This window comes from Crocuta crocuta, unplaced genomic scaffold (assembly GCF_008692635.1).
Source record: "Crocuta crocuta isolate KB4526 unplaced genomic scaffold, BGI_CrCroc_1.0 scaffold141, whole genome shotgun sequence".
Lineage (NCBI taxonomy): Eukaryota > Metazoa > Chordata > Mammalia > Carnivora > Hyaenidae > Crocuta > Crocuta crocuta.
The window spans coordinates 4,780,061-4,801,732 of NW_027527951.1; the positions used below are offsets into that span (position 1 = coordinate 4,780,061).

At 37.8% G+C, this 21,672-nt stretch overlaps 1 protein-coding gene across 10 annotated transcripts in view; it reads left to right on the top strand.

Annotated features, from left to right (window-relative positions):
* EYA1 (EYA transcriptional coactivator and phosphatase 1) overlaps positions 1–21,672 on the top strand; it is a 169,265-nt gene that overhangs the window by 52,985 nt on the left and 94,608 nt on the right. For 5 of the 10 annotated variants that reach the window (XM_077752479.1, XM_077752484.1, XM_077752485.1 and 2 more), the window contains exons 6-7: positions 2,704–2,786; positions 3,192–3,378. In XM_077752479.1, coding sequence (XP_077608605.1) covers positions 2,704–2,786; positions 3,192–3,378 — 270 coding nt within the window. Of the gene's footprint in view, positions 1–2,703; positions 2,787–3,191; positions 3,389–21,672 lie in introns of all 10 variants that reach the window. The other 5 variants (XM_077752482.1, XM_077752486.1, XM_077752478.1 and 2 more) reach the window with 3 other exon arrangements.

Genomic DNA, 21,672 nt, shown 5'->3' on the forward strand with positions numbered 1-21,672 from the left:
AAAATAACTTATGTTGAATTCTTGCTAATGTACAGCCTTAGAAGTAGCATTAAGTCTGGAAAGTCACTTGGGTACCATTTCAAGTACTGAACTGTGATTTACTTGGTCATACCTCAGTGGCCAATATGTGCCAATATAGCTTCCATGGCCTTTTCTACTTTGTTCCAGGGAATAACTTACGGAATGAAAACATCCATTTTTAAAATATATTTTCTATATCTTATTCATTTTCTTGGTGGTTGGGGATTATTGAGGTCAGTGTTTATTGTTCAGAAATGTATAGTATAAATGAAAGTAACAAGTCATAACCCAAAGTAATGTTTCCTATTAAATGTATATAATAAAGTTAAAAAATAGTATTGGTATTCACACATCCAAAAGAAATTTAAATTTTATTTTACAAGGAATGTTTAAAACTCCCGTTGTACGTTTACTTTATATATAATATCAATATCAATTAATTGTTCACTGATAAATACCTAAAATGTGAGCCACATGCCATGTAGCCCAGTGCTTAAAAAAACAAAACTGATGTCATCTTGGTAAGCCCTGTGAGGTCCCAAGTATCTCTTAGTCAGACTTTTATCCTCATGTAAGTATCACCGTGAGTCAACTATTCTGTTTAAAAGTTTGTGATTGTCACATTCTAATGAACATTAATATGGGAAGCTTATCTGAGACCCTGATTTTGGCAGTGGAGTATTAGGAGGGTGAGAGCTCTCTGCTTATCAATGACAGACGCTATGGGAACTTTGAACAATTGGTATTCCCAAAAAGCACAAATAAAGAAACCTCAAATATGAGGCTGTGTGATAACTACATGTGAAACTATCTTAGGCAATATTTTCCCTTAACAAAAATACCAAAGCCTTGGATCAGGTTTTCAAAGTTCAGAGATGTTTGATAAGTAAGTAGGAAGATAGTTTTAGATATGCAAAGAGATTGAGTCCTCTTCAGCTAGTTTGGGAAAGCAAAAAGAGAAAAGATACATAGATACAGTGGAAATTTTAGAAATGTTTACTGAAGTAAACATTTGTGTGTTACGGTGGATTGTTCATTGTGTTTTCCGAAGCGTCACCTCATATGATCTGTTGAAGAACCTTACAAAGTAGAGTTTTCACAGAGAAATTATATCTTGGAGTGGTTAGGTGACTTGCCAAAGTCCAAACAGCTTATAAGTGATAACTGGAAACCCTGTTTTCTTACTTTTAAAGTAGTGCTTAAATGTCGAGTAGCAAATAAATAATTTGCATATCTTACCTACCACATCATACCTGAAGGCATCTGTGAATATTTAGTTCACACTGAAGACTTTCTCCTGGAACCGCCAACGCATTTATTGCCTATACCATGCATTTGCCATAAAATTTTAATTTTTTTTTTTAAAAAAAGGTTTTTCTGTTTACGGAAGAAACACGGCTTCTGAGTAGAACATTTTAAAGTGTACGTTGGCTTCATGAATATTATTTGGCCAATGGTCGTTCCCTTCCATAGGCAACATTTCTGAGATTTTTGTGCTTTTTAAAAAATGCTTTATGATTTAAAAAAAAAAAAACCTCAAGTGAACTTACCAAGACCTTTTTTGCTTTCATTTTTACTTTATCAAAATAATATGAAAATATTTTCCATGTAATTAAACACTATAATACCATTTCAATGTCTTCATAGGGTTCTGTTTTCTGAATAACACCTATTAAGGACATAAGAATGCTTTCTAGGTTTTGTTAACAGAAACCTCACTGAAAAACATCTTTGTTAACTATCTCTGTATAAATCCATGTATTTTTTATCTTAGAGTGAATGGCAATACAATTGCTGGTCGAAAGTTACTTCACCGTTGACCAAATAACCCAACCAGTAAGGCTGTGCTTATTTAAATTCCCATTCTGCAGCGTATGTATGAATGCCATTTTTTACACATTTGCCAATGCCCAATCTTTTCAAAACTCTTTGCTAATATCACCAAAAATAGTATGTGGTTGCTTTGAATAGCTGAACAATAAGATGGTAAATAAAACAAGGGAGGGAACCTAAGATTTGCTTTCATGTGTGTATCCTTCACAGTGACTACTGTTTATTGTTGAGCACACGTAGGCATTCAGCATATAGAATGTTCCCAAGAGAGCACAAGTAACACACAAAACGTTGATTATGTTCCTCTTTGATTCTTGTTTTATCAAATACTTCAAGAGTTGCCATTGTTCTTCTGTGATGTGAAATAATCTGCTTTTTCGGTGGGCCATTATAATGACAAGCTCAAGTCTGAAAGCACTTTAAGCTCTTGAAAGTAGCATTGTCATTTTTGAGCTTGCAAGAACTTTAAAAATCATTTAATCAGATCATTTTATATTATGTATATTTAATGTAAAGCTATGAAAAAATCCTGGTGTGTTTTACAAATCGAAATGGAAAGTTCAGTGTCTAATGTTTTTGCACAAATGTATCATTTTGTCCATAGTTTATATGTTACATCCTCAGAAATTTAAACCTCTTTACTCTTTAATCCTTTGCAGTACAGTGAAACTAAAATTGTCAACTATTTTAAGAAAACAGTTTCTGTCATGGCAATGGATTCTGGTTTCAAAGATAAACCAAATGTATTTGCAATGAACTTCAACTCTGTTTTATCTAAATAAAGATTTCTTATGGACGCATTATTCTGCATAGTTCATTCACCCATATTTCTTTTCATTTTGTTTTTAGGTAGCAGTTTTACAACATCATCAGGATTATATACAGGAAATAATTCTCTCACAAATTCCTCTGGATTTAACAGTTCACAGCAGGTAATTTTAAAAGCCAGTTTAACTTTAGAAAAAAGATTTTAATGCAACAGATGATTTTCTTATATAAAGAATCTGTTTATATTATACTGTGAGGGCTTACCTAAGCCTTTTAATATTTTTTTTCTTTTAAAAAATCTCTTTAGCAGTCTTACGTGGTGAGTGTTTGGTTTTCGGATTCATTTGACTTTACCTAGTAACGCCTCGTGGAATAGGAGAAACAGGAAGAGTGTATCTAACCTTACACACAGACTTGTTTGCGAGGCTGGACATTTGAGTCCATGTGTGCTTGTGTGCGCCTTTGTGAATTCAGAGAAGACCCAGACGCACAATACAGTTAACACTTTGAAAAGTAAGAAGTAAGGAGCAATATTGTGACAGATGATTCTCGCGTGGTTTGTTTGGTAGGACTACCCGTCTTATCCCAGCTTTGGCCAGGGTCAGTATGCACAGTATTATAACAGCTCACCGTATCCGGCACATTATATGACCAGCAGCAACAGCAGCCCAACCACGCCGTCCACAAATGCCACTTACCAGCTTCAAGAGCCACCATCTGGCATCACCAGCCAAGCAGTCACAGATCCTGCAGCAGGTAATTACGGGCACTTTATTGGTCCTGCAGGCTGTGTTTAAATGCGTTTTTCTATAGTCCTATATTCATGTAGTGGTTTCACAGTTTGGGCAAGTTTTGGCATGGCCTGGCTATACGTCCCACGTCAGGATTGTGACATTCACTTTATTTTTATTTGCTGAACATTTTTAGTATAAGTTACGGAGCTTCAAAAGCACATGAAATTGAGATTCATTTAGTTGTAAATATAGTCAGTTCTCAAGATATGTATATAACCTCTTAGATAATTGTAAATATTTAGATATAAATACTAACTATAATTATAAGTGTTTGTCCACATATAGAGTATGAAAATAAAGGATATTACCTCGAATTTAATGTTTATTAATAAATATTTAATGTTTTTCCAAAATCAAAAAACGTCAGAGTTAGTAATGGAAAGTAGGGATTTCCCTGGCCCACCCTCTCCCCCCTTCATGCCCTACTTAATTTCATGCCTGGGCATAAGCATTTTTGTACTTCTGCACCACCCTTGATAGGCCCTTCCAAATGAAAATCTCTCCACCTCTGGGAATTTTCCTACTATGTCTTTGATACTTCTTTCCCTCCTAATGGATTTTTCTAGAACTCTTAATATTGTATATTTAATTTCCTGAATTGGTCTTTACCTATATTTCTTGTATTTTCCAACTTTGTCTTATTAAAAACATATAGTGTTGGGGTTCCTGCGTGGCTCAGCTTCTGACTCTTAGTTTTGGCTCAGGTCATCATCTCACGGCTCCTGAGTTTGAGCCCCATGTTGGGCTCTGTACTGACATCTGTGGAGCCTGCTTGAGATTCTCTCTCTCTCCCCCTCTCTCTGTCCCTCGCCTGCTCCTCCCCTGCTTACTCTCGTTCTCTCTCTCTTTTTCTCAAATAATTAAAACCTTATTTTAAAATAATAAGGTTTTATTATTTTTTAATAATATTTTAAATGTTTTTTAATAATATTTTAAATGTTTATTATTCGTAATAATATTTTAAAATTTTAAAAAAGAAAGTCCTGTCTCCTGGGGCACCTGAGTGGCTCAGTCAGTTAAGTGTCTGACTTTTGGTTTCAGTTCAGGTCATGATCTCACAGTTTGTGAGTTCAAGCCCCACATCTGGTTCTATGCTGGCAGGAGGAGAGCCTGCTTGGGATTCTCTCTCCCAGTCTCTCTCTTCTCCTCCCCCACTTGCACTCCTCTCTCTCTTTCAAAATAAATAAGTCGGGGCACCTGGGTGGCTTACTCGGTTAAGCGTCCGACTTTCGCTTAGGTCATGATCTCGCGGTTCGTGGGTTCGAGCCCCGCGTTGGGCTCTGTGCTGACTGCCAGCTCAGAGCCTGGAGCCTGCTTCAGAGTCTGTATCTCCCTCTCTCTCTGACCCTCCCCTGCTCATGCTGTCTCTCTCTCTCTCTCTCCTAGATATAAATAAAAAACGTTTAAAAAAAAAATAAGTCAACAGTTTTTTTTAAATGCAGTCTCTCTTTTCATGGATTATGAGGTGTTATTATCCTCAAACACAGACTCTTCTCCCTTTTGCCTTTGATGCTTAGAGCCAAAGCCCACTCTTTGCTGCAAGCCTGGTTAAAATGGCCTCACACTGAAAACCCCTTCTATGCCATTGTGATCACAGTGTGTTAATTCTGGTTAGTTATCCTACGGGATGAAAAAAAAGTTATGGAACAGGTGCTAATTTCAACCTTAACTATAGGGTTATCTTCCAAATATTAGCAAACATCCTCCCACAAAAGCAAACAATAACAGCAAAAACAAAACTTCAGGTTTTTAGTGTCCCACCTTTTTTCTTAAATGTAGGTGAGCACTATTTTGTTCTTGATTAGGAAGTTACAGCATTCCTAAACTTGTACTCTCACTAGCTATGAATACTATTTCTGTTGCACAGCTCAACTCCAAAATATTTTTTATCTTTGCTTATCATATTCCACTTACCTTCATTTTTGAAAAACTAGCTGATATATTCCTCAGTTCACATGTGTACAGTATTCACAGAACCTAGTGTGCATGTCTTTTCACTAGATGTAACACCTATACCATCACCCTCAAAATAAACTTTGTTACGGAAGGTATGGGACTTATGGTGGAAGCTGTTGTAGAATTTTCCTCTGTTCTTCTGTTAATTTCATATAGGCGTCATGAGGAAAAATAATGGCTTGTCCCAATTTTAGAAAGATCTCATGTTTTCATATGAACCATCTGGGTCCTGAAAACTTCGTGAGGACTAAAAAGAGCTTTGAAATATGATAGCTATGTGAACAAGTAGAGAACGCTTTAGGATCATTAGAAGAATAGAATGAGAAGACAGAGTGATCTTAATTAATTCATAATATTTCGACTGTGAAGAGTACAGTGTAAAACAAAATAGTGAATACTTAACCATGTTTTTAAATTACGGGTGATGGGCACTTGCTAAAAAATACCAATTTAATCATACGGAAAAGTTGGTCTCTGAACCATGCTATTATTTTCAGTGAATTTTGTTGATAAATGGGATGCCATGTGAAAGAGTGGGGATATCATATAGGAAACAATGGAAAATTATGATCTTTAAAGCATTGATAGGATTTTAAGATTAAATGATCTATTTTAGATGGTAAATTGAATGTTTAGTGTTTCAGGTGCTCATTTCAATATTCAGTATTTATAGCTACAGAATAGGAATCAGTTGCACTGGGAGGAAAATAATATTTTTCTGATTTCTTATATTCACCACTTCCCACTAAAATAAATGTGTCTAGGTCAGCCTTTCTTGTGTAGTTAGAAGTGGAAAGTTCAGTGAGTTTCCACATTAAAAAGAAACGTGAATTGCTTGACAAATTTAAGAAAGATTTTGTCTGGTTTTGGAGGCTTGGGTTTGTTTGTTGGTTTACATTTGCAGTATGATTGTGCACTCAACCTAAGTTTTTTGGTGTTAATTTTCTTTTCTTATTAGTCATATATAAGATTATAGTCTTGGCTGTGATGAAGTGGAAGTTTTGAATGATAAAGCACATAAATTCATTAAAGAATTGGAAGGAATAATTCTTTATATATAACCTAATGTTTTTGTTTTGCGATAGAATTTAAAAATAGTGTCTGTTTTGTTAAAATAGTTTCAGGGTTTTTTCTTTTAATTTTAGTGGTCTTTTAGGATAAAATCAGTGTTTTCTATATTGGACTCTAAGTTAGACTCTAGTTATCATCTGATCTAATATAGGACAAAGTTTCTGCCTTTCAGTTTCCCTGGAATTCTAGAGTACAGAATGGATACATAGTATATGCACTCTCCTCCCATACTTTGTAATATCTGTCCTTGTATTCATGGAATTGTGATGTCATAATAACATAAAGAGGATAATCTTGCAAGGATTTTTCAGACCAAACATGTAAGGGCTCATTATTTGGTATTATGCATCTTTAAAATTATTTTTGTTTGTTTATTTGAGAGCGAGAATGAGAGCGAGAGAGAGAGAGAGAGAGAGAGAGCTGGAGAGGGGCAGAAAGAGTGGGTGGCAGAAATCCCAAGTAGGCTCTGAGCTGTCAGTGCAGAGCCCAACACAGAGCTCAGAAACCATGAGATCATGACCTGAGCCAAAACTAAGAGCTGGGTGCTTACCCACCAGAGCCACCAAGGTGTTCTGGTATTTTGTATTTTTAAAGTTATAAAGAATAGCTATCTTTTAAATTCATGGTATTTTTGGGGTATTACCTATACACACGTCACCCCTCATGAATCTTAAGTTCAAAAATTATTTTAATGTGTTCATAATTAAATATTGAAAGCTATATTATCCTTTGGATAGATCTATATAATACATTAAAAAACATAACTTGAACATGAAAGTTTTATCTCAAAATTATAATTCATTTAAAAACTAAAAGCAGTGCCTTTGTATTCATTTTTTTATCGAGATATAATTGCTGTTTAACATTATGTTAGTTTCAGGTACACAGAATGCTAGCTCTTTGTATGAATTGTGAAATGATCACCAGAGTGAGGTCTAGTTGATGTCCACCCGCATACATAGCTGCAGTTGTATTCTCTTGTAATGAGAACTTTTAAGGTTTGCTTTTAGCAATTTTTAAATCCTTTGCATTCATTTTTAAAAATGAGTTTGTTAGTCATGTTTTGATTGACTTAATAAACTAAAGTTACATCATCTAGAAATATAGACGTATTCATCTACCTTGGGAAATACAGTGAGGTTTATCTGGTCATTTAGAAACGATGTAATTATTGGTCTCAGGAAAATCATACCTACCCTTCAACTAGCAATGCCTCCCCCTTCCCAGTTGAAAGCCATCCTGATTGCGTCTAATTTGGGCAATTATAGATAAAGTCACCGTAAATATTTGTGCTCGGGGGTTTTTGTATAGACATAAGTTTTCAATTCACTTGGGTAAATGCCTAGCAGTGTGACCACTGAATTGTAAGAGTATGTTTAGTTTTGTAAGAAACTGCCAAATCGTCTTCCAAAGTGCTGTATCATTTTATGATCCAGTAAGCAATGAATGAGAGTCCTGTTTCTCCACATCCTCATCAGCATTTGGTGGTGACGATATTTCAGATTTTGGTCATTTGAATAGGTATGAAGCAGTGTCTAGTTATGTGAGTATCTTTTCATAGCCTTGTTTGCTCTGTATATCTTCTTTGGTAAGGTGCCTGTTCAGATCTTTTGCCCATATTTTAATCAGGTTGTTTTCTTCTTATTGAGTTTTAAGAGTTCTTCTATATTTTGCATAGAAGTCCTTTATCAGATAAGTTTTGCAAATACTTTCTCCCAGTTTATGGCTTGTCTTTTTCGTCTCTTAACAGTGTCTTTCAAAGATACTTTGAAAGTTGTCTTTTAATTTGAATGAGGTCCATCTTAGCCGTTTTTCTCTTTCATGGAACGTGCTTTCAGTTTTGTACTTAAAAACTCATTGCCAAACCCAAGGTCATTTAGGTTTTCTCCAATGTAACGACCTAGAAGTTTCACAGTTTTGCTGTTTACATTTAGCTCTCTGATCCATTTTGAGCTAATTTTCGTCATAAGTGCAAGTCAGTATCTAGATTCCTTTTTGTTGTTGTTGTTTTTGTTTTGTTTTGCATGTGGATACCCAGTTGTTGTACTGTTTGTTGAAAAACCTATCTTTTGCTACATTGAATTATCTCAACTGCTTTGTTAAAGATCAGTTGACTGTATTTGTGTGGGTTGATTTCTGGGCTGTCTATACTGTTTTATTGATCTGTTTGTCTACTCTTTTCCCAATGCCACATTGTCTTGATTATTATAACTTTGTATAATAAGCTTTTAAGCTGGCTAGTGTCGGGGTGCCTAGGTGGCTCAAGTCAGTTGAACGTCTGACTTGAGCTCAGGTCATGATTTCACAGTCTGTGAGTCTGAGCCCAGTGTTGGGCTCTGGGCTGACAGCTCAGGGCCTGGAGCCTGATTCAGATTCTGTGTCTTCCTCTCTCCCTGCCCCTCCCCTGCTCATGCTCTGTCTCTCTGTCTCTCAAAAATAAATAAACATTAAAAAAAATAATAAGTTGAGTAGTGTCACTCCTCTGTGTTCTTCTATACTGTGTTGGCTGTTCTGGGTCTTTTGCCTTCCACATAAACTTTACAGTCAGCTTGTCAGTATCCACCAAGTAACTCCATCAGATTTTGTTTAGAATTGCGTTGAATCTATAGATCAAGGTGGAAAGAACTGAAAATTTTGAATCTTGACAATATTGAATCTTCCTGCCCATGTACATAAAATATCTCTCCATTAATTTATTTTTTTAATTTTTTTCAGCAGCTATGTAGTTTTCTTCATATAGCCCTTATACATATTTTTTACATTTATATAGTTTTTAAGTACTAATTAAATCATGTTTTACTTTTAATTCAAATTCCAATTGCTCATTGCTGGTATCTAGGAGAGAGATTCATGTTTGTATATTTTCCTTGGTTCCTAAAACTTCGCTATAATCATTTATTAGTTCTAGTTGTTCTGTCGATTCTTTGGTATATTTTATGCAATTATGTCATTTGTGAACAAAGGCAGATTTACGTCTTTCTTCCTCCTCTGAGTATCCTTTGCTTCCTTTTCTTATCTTATTGCATTAGCCAGCATTTCTAGCACAGTGTTGACCAGGCGTGATGATCTTTTCCCCTGATCTCAGGGAGAAAAACTTCTGGTTTCTCACCATTAAGTGTGGAATTACCTACATGTTCTTTGTAGATTTTTTTTTTTATCAACTTGAGGAAGCTTCCCCCGTCCCTAGTTTGCTGAGAGTCTGTATCATGAATGGGTGTTGGATCGTGTCCAGTGCTTTTTTCCGCATCTGTTGATATGATCATATGATTTGTCTTCCTTAGCCTGTTGATGTGATGAATTACATTAATTGATTTTCAAATGTTGAACCAGATTTTCCTACCTGGAGTAAGTCCCCACTTGGTCATGGTGTATAAATCTTTTTATACATTGTTGGATTCAGTTTTGCTAATACTTTAAGGATCTTTGCATTTATGTTCATGAGATATATTTGTCTCTGGTTTTCATTTCTCATAATGTCTTTGGTTTTGGTGTTAGGATAATAGTGACCTCATAGACTAGGAACTGTCTTCTCTGCTACTATTTTCTGGAACAGATTGTAAAGAATCAGCACCATTTATTTCCTGAACATTTTTTAGAATTCACCAGTGAATTAACCTAGGCCTCATGCTTTCTGTTTTGGAAGGTTAACTATGGATTCAATTTCTGTAATAGATATAAACCTGTTCAGATTATCATTTCCTTCTTGTGTGAGTTTTCATAGATTGTTTTTCAAGGAATGGTTCATATCATCTAGGTTATATAATTGGTGGGCATAGAGTTATTCATAATATTCCTTTATTATTTGTGTAATGCCCATGGGATTGTTAATGGTGGCCTTTTTCATTTCTAATATTAATGATTTGTGTCTCCTCTTTTTTTTGCTTTGGTTGGCCTTGAGATCAATTTTATTGATCTTTTCAAAGAACCAACTTTCTGTTTCATTGACTTTTCTTTATTTTCCTATTTTTAATTTCATGGACTTCTCTGACTTTTTAGTATTTCTTCTGCTTTCTTTTGATTTAACTTGGTCTTATTTTCCTACTTTCCTAAGGGTTAAAACTTAGATTATTGATTTTAAATATTCTCTTCTAATATATTCAGTAAATGTTGTAAAGTTCCCTGTGTTACTTCTGTTGCATTCCACAAAATTTAATGTTTTATTTATTTTTTTAGTTCAAAATATTTTTAAGTTTCCTAAAATTTCATTCATTTTGAGAGAGAGAGTGCATGTGAGCAGAGAAGGAGCAGAGAGAGAGAGAGTTCCAAGCAGGCTTCATGCCCAGTGCGGAGCCTCATGCAGGGCTCAGCGTCATGACATGAAATCATGACCTGAGCCAAAATCAGGACTCAGACATTCAACCAACTGAGCCACCCAGGTGCCCCAAAACCTCCCTTTTATACAGGTATATATTTAAAAACATTTTGAGAAAAATATTAGAGATTCGATGATGTACAGTATGTATCATTTGTAACAGTCCAGTTACTCACATCTTCCAAATTCAGTGGCTTTCTGTTGTTAGAGGAGGTGTTTGATATCTGCAGATTACTTCATGGTAAATCCAGATTCCACTATTTATAAGAGAAAATTTTTTAGAAAGTTTTTTATGTCTTCATTTTTTGAGAGAGAGACAGAGTGTGAGCGGGGGAGGGGCAGAGAGAGAGGAAGACACGGAATCCAAAGCAGGCTCCAGGCTCTGAACCGTCAGGACAGAGCCCTTCACAGGGCTGGAACCCACGAACTGCGAGATCATGTCCTGAGCCGAAGTTAGTCACTCAGCCACCTGAGCCACCCAGACGCCACTATAAGAGAAAATTTTGATTAGAGTCAACTCTTTTCTTTTTCTTTTTGAAATATAAGACTGTCAGACAATATGTCACAGTTAAATCCATGGTTACTTTAAATTTTAAATGGTGGATTTTATTTTAAATTTCTTTTTAAAAAGAATTCTTTACAAAAGTCAGTGGTTTTCTGTAGTCTCAAAAACCTGTAGAGATAAGGGAAAAAAAGAAAAGGGCATTTTCGGATGTTTTCCCTTTGTGATGATATCCAGACTTACATATTATCATCCCTTTAGCCACTGACATCAGAAGAATATGTTATTTTCTCATTAAACATGAAAATTTTAAGGCATATTATTACCAACATAACCAAATTCATTTCTCCAACTAAGTGATAGAAAGGATTTAACTACCACTTGAGAGGGAGTGTCATGAAGGAATTTTTTTAAATGACTTGCTTAGAAGAGTACTTAAGCCATTTTTAAAAAAATATTTTTCTTTATCATATGACTCCTATGTATAATCAAAATATGAAATCCTTTGTAATTCAGTTACTGTGCTGTACTTAAATGATGTGTCTTGATCACATATTTTTGTCCAAAATCTCTTAGACCATCTCATAGTAATTATGACAGCTATCATAATAATAACACATCATAAAATGTAGTCATTTTTAGAGCTTTACATGTAATGTTATAACCTACCCGTAGTTACCATCTGACCCATTTTACACATGAGGAAAATGAGGCACAAAGTTCTTAAATGCTCGATAAATATGAAGTATTATTAAGTTGATCAAGAATTCTGAAGCCGAATTCTTGTGAAAGGACTAGTCACCCTATAACATTGTGTTTTTGAAGTAATGCAAACCAATCAGAGAAAGCAAAAAGAGTAAATGGTAAATAAAACATTTTAGATTAATGTGAAATAAAACTAGTTATTTGTTCATTAGGAATGAGTTTTAGTATGGATGCTATAGAAAGGTCAGTTTTTCAAAGGGTTTCTTCATTTGAATTCTTACCAAAAAGGTCGACATTGCCATTTACCTTTTCATGCTCTGACTACATGCAGACAATTTACTGGTTAAGGTGATGTGCGGGAATCTGGCCAATATTAAATTTCAAGTGACAGAGGAAAATCAGTATAAGAGGGAATTCAATATGCATGGGAAACCATTTGTTCCCTGTGCTGCTTTGATCCTTGCCAAGGCACAGGAAAGTAGAGCAAAGCGCCTGAAAACCGGGAACATTCTTGTGCAAAGCAGCAGAGGAACCCTGAGCTCTCCCAGGAATTCAGTGTGACAGGATGGAAAACTAAACTGCCGGCCCCTCTTCCTTCTAAATGCAGGAAATTTGGGCCACGTCTATACTACCTAACGTGCCTACATCTATTCCCTGTGGAAATGATCCTGACATTTGCAACAGCATGCATCTTGACTGCTAACGTTTTGCCGAGCGAGCAATTTTGAGAATCTTTAGGCCGTAGCTCATTTTTACTGATTCCTCGTGGACTTTGGAGAAGTTTGCAGTTTGTTCAGCTCAAAAATAAACTATGTTTGTGAACCAGTTTTAACTAACATGTTGGAAACATTTGTCGGCAAAACAAATATTTGTGTCGAAAATAGCCAGGCCATTAAGATGTGAGAAAACAAAACAGATGTTTGTTTGGGGTTGTTGGGTTTGTTTGTCTTGATGGCATTGGTTTTCCTTCTTTCTTTTTTTTTTCTTCCCCCACCCCAGAGGACATACAGTGTTAACCTTAATGAGATTATAAAATTCTTGAAAATAAAGTTCACTTTTTGCTTTATAGTGTCAGGAATGTCTTAAAAATTAGTTGCCTTAGTTTTGAATTTTGGACTGTGTTTCCAAGAAGTAAAAAATTCAGTGTTTTAGAATTTTCCCGTTTTGTGCTACATTATGGGTTTGACTAATTTTTTCAGCTCGTTGTCTGGAAGTCAGGATGCTGTGAAGAGTCCATTTTAATATACGTGGATTCAAATATGCAGTTCTTTCTTACATTTATACTTAACATATGATTTGTACATAAATACTCAAAATAAGAAAGCATATATTATTGAACTATTTAAATTGGTTTACTATCCCTCCCAAACATTTATTACTTCATCCTCTTCTGTAGCTAATTGATTCATTGTTTCTGTAAAACATTAAGCGTCCTATGGGACCAACACAAATCAATGTGATTAGTTTCCTTAAATTAGAGGATGTAAGTATTTACTGATACAATATTTAATTGGAGATGGCTGAGAAAAAACATACAAAGTTATCTATGTTTACCATCCCCCCACCTCACTTAATTTGGATTGAAAAGTTTGGTGGTTCCGTTTTGGATTAACTTCTATTTATTTTCAGGGAGAGTGTATAATTTTATTTTATTTATCTATTTTTATTGAAATACAATCCACAGTGTTACATGAGTTTCAGGTGTACAGCATTGTAAATTGACAAGTTTATACGTTACGCTAAGCTCACCACAAGTGTAGCCACCATCTGTCACCATATACCACTGTCACAATACTACTGAATGCATTCCCTGTACTGTGCCTTTCGTCCCCATGATTTATTTGGCTTAATTTTAAATAAAAGTAGGATTGATAGATTAATGGCTGCCAATTTTAGTCCTAGTTCAATAGCTAAATAAGCTTGATGAATTTTTTAAATTTACTGAATAAGAACATATGAGCATGGGAAAAAAACTATGTAAAAGTATAGAAGGGTTTACAGAGAAGAATAAAGTCCCCTTAATCTTCTGTAGTCAATTTCTTTCAGCTGAGTTTTTGTGTATCTTTCCAGGGCTACATGTTGTTTATGTAAACATATTCAAAGCACTTGCCCCTGGACACTTTTTCCCCCCACCTTCAAGGATGTATGCTTTCTATCATTTTTTTCCTTAAAGATAATAGAATACTATACATACCATTGTATACCCTACGTTTTTCACTAAATATATGTAGAGAGAAAAATTTAATAGGTGTTTTTGATGTGGATTTTATATGCAGGTATAATAGCTGAGTTGTTTGAGCACTCACTATGTGCCAGGCACTGTTCTAAGCACTGGTCACGCATGAGCTTAGTTCATTCCCACTCAGCTGCATGAGATCGGCAATGTCGTCGTTATCCCCATTTTACAGATAGAGAAGCTAAAGAGAGGTCAGTGACAACATGAGGATTTAACTCCAGAAGTTTGACTGCAAACATGAATTCTTAATTAGGCAAGCATGCTGCTTCTAGTAAGCACTGTGTCTGATGTTTTAAACAAACAAAATAATGTAAACAAAGAGAGGCGGTAGCGATTCGGTGTTCAGTTTCTCAAGTTATTCAAAAAGCTCAACAAAGGCATATATTAGCAGGTATTCAGCTAAATATACATTAAATATTTGAACTCTTTGCTCATAAAATAGTATAGGTCTGAAATTATAGGGTAGTATTTAGCATATTTAAGGTTATCTTATAATTGTAATTCGGTATTCCTAGAATTATAGGATCAATCCAAGATCAATATCTTGGATAATCCAACAGCCAGTTGGACCCTTTCCCACTTTCGTGCATTTGCTCTGTCCCCATTCCCTCCTTATCTAATTCCCTGTCATGGATTGCTTAGGGAACAGTTTTTCACAACCTCTCTCCCAGCCCCTACCCTTCTCTAAGGACCTGGTTTTCTACATCGCCAACTTTTTTTTTTTTCCTTTCTTTTTTCTTTACTTCTCCATTCATATATCATGGTTGATGAATACTAACAGGGTGATGATATTCTTGTATCAAGGAAAACAGAAGCCATCCATTTTAAAGCGTAGGTAGGTGTCTGAATCTAGAAAATATTGATACTTTCAAGTATCTCTTCATAAAATGAAAAGTGTGTTTTCAGTACCACTGGTTGTAACAAATTTTACTGTTGTTCACCTTTATGTAACCGCTGCCATTTGAGTACAGTTTTCTAATATTTTACATTGTATATATGCAGTATTCACCTGGATTGATTGATTGATTTGATAATCATGGATTGGTTTAGAAGTCATGTCCACCATTGTTTCTATGGAAAATAGCTTCTGAGTTTCAAGCAACTGATTTAAAAATATGTACAATATAGCTGATTTGTAAATTGACAACTTTCGTATCTACAAATCATTTGTGCAATTTAGCATCAAGCAGTTGGGCAATAGGAATTTGAAAGTTAGAAGGGAACTTCAAGGTTCTTTTGCTGAAGACCTTCACTTTACTGATGATGAATAAGGAATCCCGAAATCTTACCTCTTTCCAAAGCAGCATGGTCCATCATTGCTGGCATCTCTTGATGGTAGCCTTGGGGGAAAGCATGTTGTAGTATGGCCTTTCCCACACTGTTCTAGGCCTCATTGCTGTCTGATAAAGATGGGGACAGAGATCCTTTAATGAATTCCAAAGCAGGAGAAGTTAGGGGGACATATTGTTAGCTTTAAAGTGAGCAGGGTGCCTGTACCTTAGGTCTTTTCTGATCCTTTGGTACAGTAATAGTCAGTGAAAATTAAATCTAGTATATAGTGCTTCTCAGTCATACTTGGTTGGAAACCACCCACCCCTGCAGGAGATGTCTATGAACTTGGGCACCACACTCCCTTAGAATGTAATTTAATAAAGGAGTGGTCGCTAAGGATTTGGAGTTGGTTTGAACTCCGAGGTTTGAATCCTGGTTCTGTTATGGACTCTGGGCTGGTCACTTAATGCTTCAGTGTATCCGTTGTCTATGAAAGGAGGATAATACCGCTCAATGTCTGTGGGATGAATATGAGAATGACATTATGTAAGTAGGCAGCAAAGTGACTGACACCTACTAGGCCCTCAACTGTTTACTTTTTCCATATGTGCATTTAGCAGATATTTATAAACACTGGTTATATGCCAGGCAGTGTGCTTGGCCCAGAGGATATAGAGGAGATGAGAAGGGCAAAATCCCTGGCAACAGGAAGCCAGTGTGTCTTCTTCCCTCTTGAGGATTATGACTGTGGTACACTGTGAATTGTGGTTGTTTCAGACATTGAAGCCCCCAAAGTGGGGTTCACCAGTTTCCTTCACATGGTATGGACGACTGGCAGAGGTTTAAACCAGAGGCTGAAGTGTGTGAAGATGGATGATAGAAGCTTCTATGAGATTGTCTATGATGAGACAATGGCTATGCTCCAGGGATGATACAGCTCTCTTAAGGTAGTTACTAGACCTTGACTGAGGAATTAATTTACCTGGGAGACCTCAATCAGTGATTGTATGAAAAAGAAGTTACAGTTATGGAATACAGATAAAGAAGTCAAAGCAATTCTCTAGAATTAATTCGATTAGCATTTATTAATCTCTTACTTCCGATTAACCCTGTAACACTAGTCAACAAGTCTGCTCACGTTTAGCTTATTTTACACAAGCTTTTATGGGAGAGTTCTGATAAGTAAAAGTTATTAAGATTCCTTTATTTTAAGTCTTGTCCTCTTTGGTAAGGTATTACTCATCAAGGATCTAATATAATGCAGTTTATTCAAGATCTTGCTGAGGTTTTTGGTTTTTGTTTGTGTGTTTCGCCAGGATAGAGACAACTCCCACTTAAAAAATCTCCCAGTAGGGGTGCCTGGGTGGCTTAGTCGGTTAAGCATATGACTTCATCTCAGGTCATGATCTCCCCGTTCTTGAGTTCAAGCCCCACCTCCGAGCTGTTAGCACAGGGCCTGGAGCCTGCTTTGGATTCTGTCTCCCTCTCTCTCTCTCTCTACCCCTTCCCTGCTCACACTCTGTCTCTCTCTCTCTCTGTCTCTCTCCAAAATAAATAAACATTTAAAAAAAAAAAACCTCCCAGTACAAAATTATTATAGTCACATTCTATGGCATGTCACTTTCAAGGCATCATAGTCCTTTTTGAGGACTATCATGAGCTTCCCTCAGGGCTGTGTCCTTCCACATGGGCCTTTTCCCTGGTTAGGTCCTTTAGTTTTCTGCTCTTGGCACAGGTAACTTGGTAAAATATATGCGTCTCCACCCAACCAAGCAACCAAGAATAGTTCCACACCAAGTAATTCATTAGCATAACATTTAGCTCATTGCTTCTTTTTTATTTTTTAATGTTTGTTTATTTTTGAGAGAAAGAGACAGAGCGTGAGCAGGGGGAGGGGCAGAGAGAGAAGGAGACACAGAATCTGAGGCAGGCTCCAGTCTCCAAGATGTCAGCACAGAGCCCAACATGGGGCTCAGACTCGCAGACCTTGAGATCATGACCTGAGCCAAAGTCAGACACTTAACCGACTGAGCCACCCAGGCGCCCCGTCCCTCACTACTTCTTACCAGTCAAGGAGGCACTCGCTCTGTTAGCTACCAGAAGAGCACATAATGGCCTCCTTCTTCTAGATGTTTTAAATTTTACCTTTAAAATAAGCAGGTGCCCCACCTCCACGCTATACAATCTGAAGTGCTGAGTTAGCCCTGTGAAGTCTACTGTGGTCAGCCTGAGAAATAACAATCTATGGTACCTGCTATTTTATTTATCATGAGGGTATGTTCCCAGCATCACACAACATCCTCTCAGTAAACAGTCTTGTGAGGCATCTCTGCCTCATCTCTGTGCATGGAACACCCATGTTTCTGCAGAAAAAAATAGTATATCTCCTTATATGCACCCCGCAAGTATAGAACTATTTGTGCCCTTGACAGTAGACCTTAGGGCACACAGACCTATGCTGACCGCTCTCTCTCCTGGCTTTATTTTACCTTCCCCACACTTTAATTTTTTTTCTAATGTACCTGTTTATTTTTTAATTGCTATCTAGGTAATGTGTGCATATTTGGTGGGGTTATCTTAAACCCATTTTGGAGAAAGGTAAGCTATAAATTATCCAGAAAATACAATTAAGAACTCAAATGTTTTAGGCAGCAAGAATAGGAGCAGGAACATAGATTTACAGCATCCATTCCATAGTCAGGAAGCAATTATTTTCCAAATTTTACATTATAACCTCCGTCGTCAAAGTCACCATTTCGGTTAATATGTGCACAAAAACCTCTTCAAGGTTGTCATAATTAGAGCCTCCCAAGAGCGCTCACCTGCCCATCTTCTCTTCTTTTTGCTTGAAGTCCCAAACTGCCGTGTCTAATAGGCTTGTTATTTGTTTCAATCCACCTAATTTATATAAAAAAGCACATTGCCAACTGTAAAATGCCTCCCAAATGTGAGAATGCATTTTCTCTACCACTGGCAGTCTTTGCAACTTCTGCAGTTTATTTTATTTTCCATCCCCGATGACATTTTAAATGTCCTCTCTGTAAGTATTCTCAAACTGTTCTTTCTGGGAGTCTCTTTCCTTTCCAGTTTCCCATTTCATGTTTTCCCTAAAGTGTCTGTTTCAGTACATTTGTTCATCTAATTACCTCCCTTGACTCACTTTTAATATTGATAAAGGCAATTGGGGAAGCATATTTCTCTTGAGACTTGTTCCTTAATCTTGCTATTAAATTTCATTACACTGTTCCCTAATTGAAGGAAAGGCAGAAAGCATGGTTTCTTCTTCTTTCCAATGTGAATGACAGTTTGAAGATGTTCTTCAACATTCCATTAGCTATTCATTGAGCAGCTGTTAATTACAAAATTATCTTCTGTTCTGTAGGGATCTAGAAAGCAAGAGGGCTATTCACTGTCCTCATGGAGCATTTTTGTGAATAGCCAAACCTAATAAACCTAATAAAGAAGCAGCAAAGTGCTCTGTGCTCTGGAAGAAGAGAGGAACAGAGACTTCTTATATAAAGTGTTTGGAGAAAAAACTAACAACGGGGATGAAATTTATCCTCAGCGCTTAAAGATCTAAATGATGCTAGAGAGAGATACCTTTTAAATGGGCTCAAATGGTGGTATCATTTCCATCAGAAGAAACTCCAACTATGTATACATTTCACTGAAGAATGAAAGCATTTTTGAGCTGAAAGATCACCTTGTGATCGTCTTTAGGAATGAGATAACCGAGCCCAGAGAGATGGCTTAGAACAATTCACCTCCCACCACAGCGGTACCATGTTTGTATGAAATGCTTTAGTGTGCACTATCTTTTTTTAAAAAAAAATGTTTATTTATTGTGAGAGGGAGCACAGGATGCAGGGGAAAGGGACAGAGAGGAGGGGAGAGAGAGAATCCCAAGCAGGCTCGCTGCTGACCATGCCAGAGACCGACATGGGGCCCAAACCCATGAACTGTGAGATTACAACCTGAGCCAAAATCAAGAATGGGACACTTAAGTGACTGGGCCACCCAGGCGGCCCAGCATGCATTATGTGATACAGTCTTCACAGTGCTGCTGTCCCTGTTTTTCCATTGAGGAAACCCAAGTACAGATAATGTCAGGATAATAAATGGATAATAAAAAGTCTGTACCCTCAAGGAGTTTTAGTATACCTCATTTATTTCAGCACACGGACCACAAGTAAATATAAAATGCATCTGGTAGTCAGAAGTGCCTGGAAGGGTGAAATTTGTAAAATAGAGTTAGGGCAGAAGAGTGGTCTGGCAGTGTAACATTTTAGCAGAGACCTGAAATTACCAAGTAGGGAGCCACCTACAAATCTGGGGCCAGAGTGTTCTGGGAGAGGAAACAGCAGTTTCCCAGGCCTGGAGGGGGGCGCTGTGCTTGGCGGTGGGGGCTGGAGCAGGAAGCCGGTGTTCCTGGAGCACATGGGGGGCGGGGAGGAGCGGGCCGGGTGAGGGTAGGGAGGGAAGAAGTCAGATCATAGCAGGCGTGTGGGCCTGTGGAGGACTTTGGATTTTTGTTTTGTTTTGAATGAGGCCAGACGTGTTGAAGCAGAAAAGTGACATGATGTCATTACATTTCAAAAGAATCTGCCGGGTTGGTTATGGGACCCAGAAGGAGCACAGTAAGATGGTTCCAGTGGCCGAGGGAGAGGTCACTGGGCCAGGCTCAAATGCGAGGGGTGGACGTGGTGACAACGGTCCAACTTCAGAGAGACTGGCGAGTAGAGCTATCAGGATTTGTCGACAGATTGAACGTGAAGAGTAAGACAAGAGGGACCATGGATAACACAACTGGCGTTTGGCCCAAACAGCCAGAAAAGTGCATTTGCCTTTATTAATATGGGGAATGTGGCAGGAAGAGAAGGTGTTGTTGGAGACATCAAGATTCCTGTTCAGCGTATGTTAAGTCGGTGGCACCTGCTAGAATTCGAAGGGGCAATGGCAAGTGAGTTGTTAGGTAAATAAGTCCGATGTTCATCGCATAATTTAGGGCCTGAATTTGTGAGTCATCACAAATGCCATTGAAAAAGCTCATGTGCCTGGATGAGTTGGCCAGGGCAGACAGCATAAATGCAGAAAGGGAGAGAGTCAAGTGCGGGGCCTGGCCTTGCAACCGAGAATGGGGCCTCCCAGAAGCCAAGGGAAGCCAGTGTGGCAGACAGAAGGGGGGCTGGGCTGTGTCGTGGTGGGGAACGTTGAGAGAAGTGGAAATTGAGACTTGGCTGTTGGGTCTGAGCGAGTGGGGGTCACTGGTGATGTTGACAATGGTGAGTGGTAGTGGAATGTTGGAGAGAATAAAATATGGGTGCAGTGGGCTCGAAAGGGAGTAGAGGAAAGGAAATTGATGCAGCAAATATTTGCAACTCTTTTAGTAATTTTCACTTTGTACTGCAAGGTAACAGAGACACGGGGCAGGCCTGGAGAATCTGGGGTGTATTTCTAGGCGAGAAATCTGTGTAGCCTGGATGCACATGCAAGTAGTCCAGAAGAAAGAGGACAGTGGGTAAAAGAGGTGAGGGTGGGCTGGGATCTCATTCCAGAAAGTTCACCCACATAACAAGGGGGAAGGCAGACTGCATTAAAAGCACCAGTAGGTGGGTTTCCCTGGGTGTGGAGAGTGTCAAGAGTGAGTGCTTCTGTTTTCTCAGTGAAGGAGAAGACAGGCTTCTTGCTTGGAGCTCTGAAATAGGCTTGGTCTTGAAAGAGTGGCACGCTTCCTCGTGCTGTTGCCTCGAACGCTCCAGGACATCATCAACACAGGAGGCCCTGAGACTCTGTGGGGCACATAGAAGGTACCCTGTCTTACCACAGGATCATAAGGTAGCACTTGCTTTACCAGCTCAGGGGTTTGTGACAATGGCAAAGCCAGCTACATAAGTTGGGGGCCTCAGTGCACAAGGAAAATGTGTGCTTGCTCATAAATAATTTCACAACAGCACAGCAGAACATTAAGCCAAGTGCGGGGCCCGTCTGAGCACACGACTCTGGGTGACCGCATGGGTCGCACGTCCAGAAGCTGGCCCAGTATACAGGCGATCGACTAAATCTGATCAGGTTAGCAAGCACAACAGTGGTGGGCAGATCAGGGGCGCTGGCTGGAGACTTGGCTTCCTGAGAAGAAAGCATGACACAGCCACCTTTCAAAAATTCAAGAAAGATCAAAAAAACAAAAAAAAAAAAAGAGAGC